Below are 2908 nucleotides of genomic sequence, written 5' to 3' on the forward strand. Positions count from 1 at the left end.
TAGGCCGCGCGCTGTGTGCGGCTGGGTTGCGGGTCTGCCTACCCCACCGTCTGCGGGCGCCTCGCCAAGCCGAATGAAAGAGATGGCAACCAGAGGGCCCGGTCATACGCGCCGGCGTGAAGCAGGGAGAACTCCAGCGGAAATGCGTGGTATTAGTGGGAAGAGTGGACAGTAGCGCGATTAGAGAGCTCACTCGCGCGAGTGAGCTCGCTCGCTCACTTAGCGCTTAAAGTACCTTTAAACTGTTGAAAATGTTGAAATGTTGAAAATGAAGGAAATTGTAAAATGTGAAGAAATAACGAAAATCTGAACTGAATTACGTGTTTAAGAGAAAAGTAAAGCCACCAAGCAGTGAAATAAGGAGGCGGCGCGCAGATCGTGGAGCGAGCGAACTAATCGAACTGCAGCGCTGCAGCGCTGCAGCCCCAGACTGCCCCCCCCCCTCCTCCCAAACACGAAGTAAGAGCAGAAACAGCAGGTTTGCCGCGTCACATATTGTACCGGGTGATTCAGGGAAGCGACGCAGATGCGGGTAGGTTTGTCTATTCGCCCTGCCCACAAGGCACCATGGCCCCTTAGGTAGGCAAACCCGCCCGCACCTTCGTCTCACCTGAATCACCAGGATACATACGCCAACCCGGCAGTAGAACCGAGAAAACAACTAAGTTTTCAAACTCTAAAAATAATTCTAAAAGCGATGGTGTACGATTGGTGTTGTTCAGCCAGACGCTGCTGGTGTCTTTACTTACGCGAGCGCCGGTAGAAAGGGCTTGGTGAAGAGCGAGCCCGGCGCCTGCATCACGACCTGCTCCTCGGTGCGGAACATGCTGCGCCCCATGGCTGCGGCCGCGCGACGGGCTGTCACCTCCCGGACCTCCCGGTCACCTCATGGTTCGCGCGGACGCGCCGGGGGACGAGCCAAGGACCGAGCCAAGGGCCGGGCGGGTACCGCGGGTACTGCGAGTGCTACCCAGGGAGCCGGGGCGTCGAGCGGTTCGTCGGTGTTGCGCCCGTGCGGCAGGGCGTAGGGGCGGCACTGGACTGACGCGCCGGCCCGCCCGCTTGGCCGCAGCCGGCCGGCCTGGTGCCGGTGCCTGCCCGGGGGTGGGGGGCAACAACGCCTCCTCCGCCCCCTCCCCCCGCCCACACTCACCCGGCACTTATGCAGGACTTCCAGAAGTCGGTATCGAGGTGCTTGTTGCACACGTCAGAGCACCTTTCACCTTGCGTCAAAGAAAGGATAGGTTGTTGTCCCAGGCGCGTATTAAAGGGGAAGGGAAGGGGCACCCCCCCCCCCCCTCTCCCCGGTCGGACCAAGATAGACGCTTGGAAGGTAGGCAATTTGAGCTACAAAACCCCTGTGTATAGGCAAGTTGCTCGACATATCCCTCCGATAGAGTATAACTAGTTCAACCAAAAAAGACGGCGTAGATCACCCACCCATCCACCCTATCCTGTACCGTGTGTCAGAGTTACAACAGAGCAGTGTCGCATACCCTTAGGGGCTATGGTGCCGTGCTGATGAATCGAGTAAGCAAACCCGCATACTGCTGCGTCGTAGCTGTAGTATCCTTGACACACGGTACCCTATCCGTCTGCTCTCGGCCGAAGTAGGTCACAGCTCTTGCGACTCTTTGTATGATCTTATGGTCGATCCTCACGCTTAAGTTCTGACAGGGTCTAACCCGGAATAGTGGTTTGCTTCGGTTTGGCTCCACCATGGATACCCAGCAATTAAGCACCCCTCCCCCCCCCCTTCCAATCCGCCCTACCTTGGTAAGATGCGTGGTCGAGCAACACAACACAATGCCAAGACACGCCAGGGTGCCAGGGGCCAGGGGGTTTGCATGGTGCGGCGTGCGGGGCGGGCCCAAACTACCCGAGCGAGCGGCCGGCCCCTAGACCGGAAGTACTTTCCTTGGCCAAAGCGGCCATCGAGCCTGGGGCCCCGACCGGTCGGAACGGAAAGGGGTAGGAGAGGAAAAAGACACCTGCTCAAAGTCGTGGTCTTTCCCTTTGGAAGAGGCATTTCCCACAATTATTCTCTGGAAGTGGGGTGAAGTGGTGGGTTGGTGGTTACTTCTAGCTTCGGACATCAGCTCAAGATGTTTTCCGAGATGAGAAATCACATGTCGCAACGGTCAAAAATGCGTCATAATATATGTTTCGACGTCGTTTTGGCAGTAAATTCTCACTGGGTTCAGAGAGCCGCGTTTAATGTCATAGTTCCATGGCAAGAGGATTCAACCGCTACAACCAGCTGCTTGAGTTTTTGAAGGCTCCCTGCCGAGCGGCGGCGGCGGAGCGCCACATTTGAGCTGCGTCCAGACAAGAGGGTCGCTTGGGTTGCTTGGGTCGCTTGGGTCTCTGAGCCGGCGCAGAAGCCACGTTTTGGTTCTCTGCGCAGACCTCAGAGACCCCACAGCGACCCAAACAACCCAAGCGACCCTCTTGTCTGGACGCAGCTCTGCAAGACCTTCAGTCAGTCACTGGTCACTGACTGCGGCGACCCTTCAGCGTCACCGACAGTCGGGCAGCCACGCGATGGGGTCGTTACTGCTGGCAATTTATGATTGGTAATAATTTTTGCGCGAGGGGAACGGCAACATTCCTACTGCGCTCCGTATGTGCTGCTGTTAAGATGTCTCCTTTCCTATCGCGATTTCCATACTTTCCGGTTCGCTTTGGGGCTCGCACTTGCCGTATCCCTTTGCAAAGATGTTCATGCCATCCCGCATCCCCAGATCTGACAACCCGAGGCCGCGGGGCACAGGTGGTGCTGGCCGAGAATGGATCCGCTGGCACCCGCATGTCGGCGATGCGAGTTGTTGCAATAATGGTGCAACAGTGACCTTCCACAGTTTACTTCACTTTGGTCTCAACGACTAATTAAATTAAACAACAGACA

General features: G+C 56.9%; 1 protein-coding gene across 1 annotated transcript in view; it reads right to left on the reverse strand.

Moving 5' to 3' along the window:
- Positions 1–1037, reverse strand: part of LOC113214381 (katanin p60 ATPase-containing subunit A-like 1) — a 13109-nt gene extending 12072 nt beyond the window's left edge. Inside the window, exon 1 of the mRNA XM_052277414.1 lies at positions 750–1037. Within this exon, the coding sequence (XP_052133374.1) occupies positions 750–838 (89 nt within the window). The 5' untranslated portion in view covers positions 839–1037. The remainder of the gene's footprint in view (positions 1–749) is intronic.
- Between the last annotated feature and the right edge of the window lie 1871 nt (positions 1038–2908).

This window comes from Frankliniella occidentalis, unplaced genomic scaffold (genome assembly GCF_000697945.3).
Source record: "Frankliniella occidentalis isolate FOCC.00 unplaced genomic scaffold, Focc_3.1 Scaffold10, whole genome shotgun sequence".
Lineage (NCBI taxonomy): Eukaryota > Metazoa > Arthropoda > Insecta > Thysanoptera > Thripidae > Frankliniella > Frankliniella occidentalis.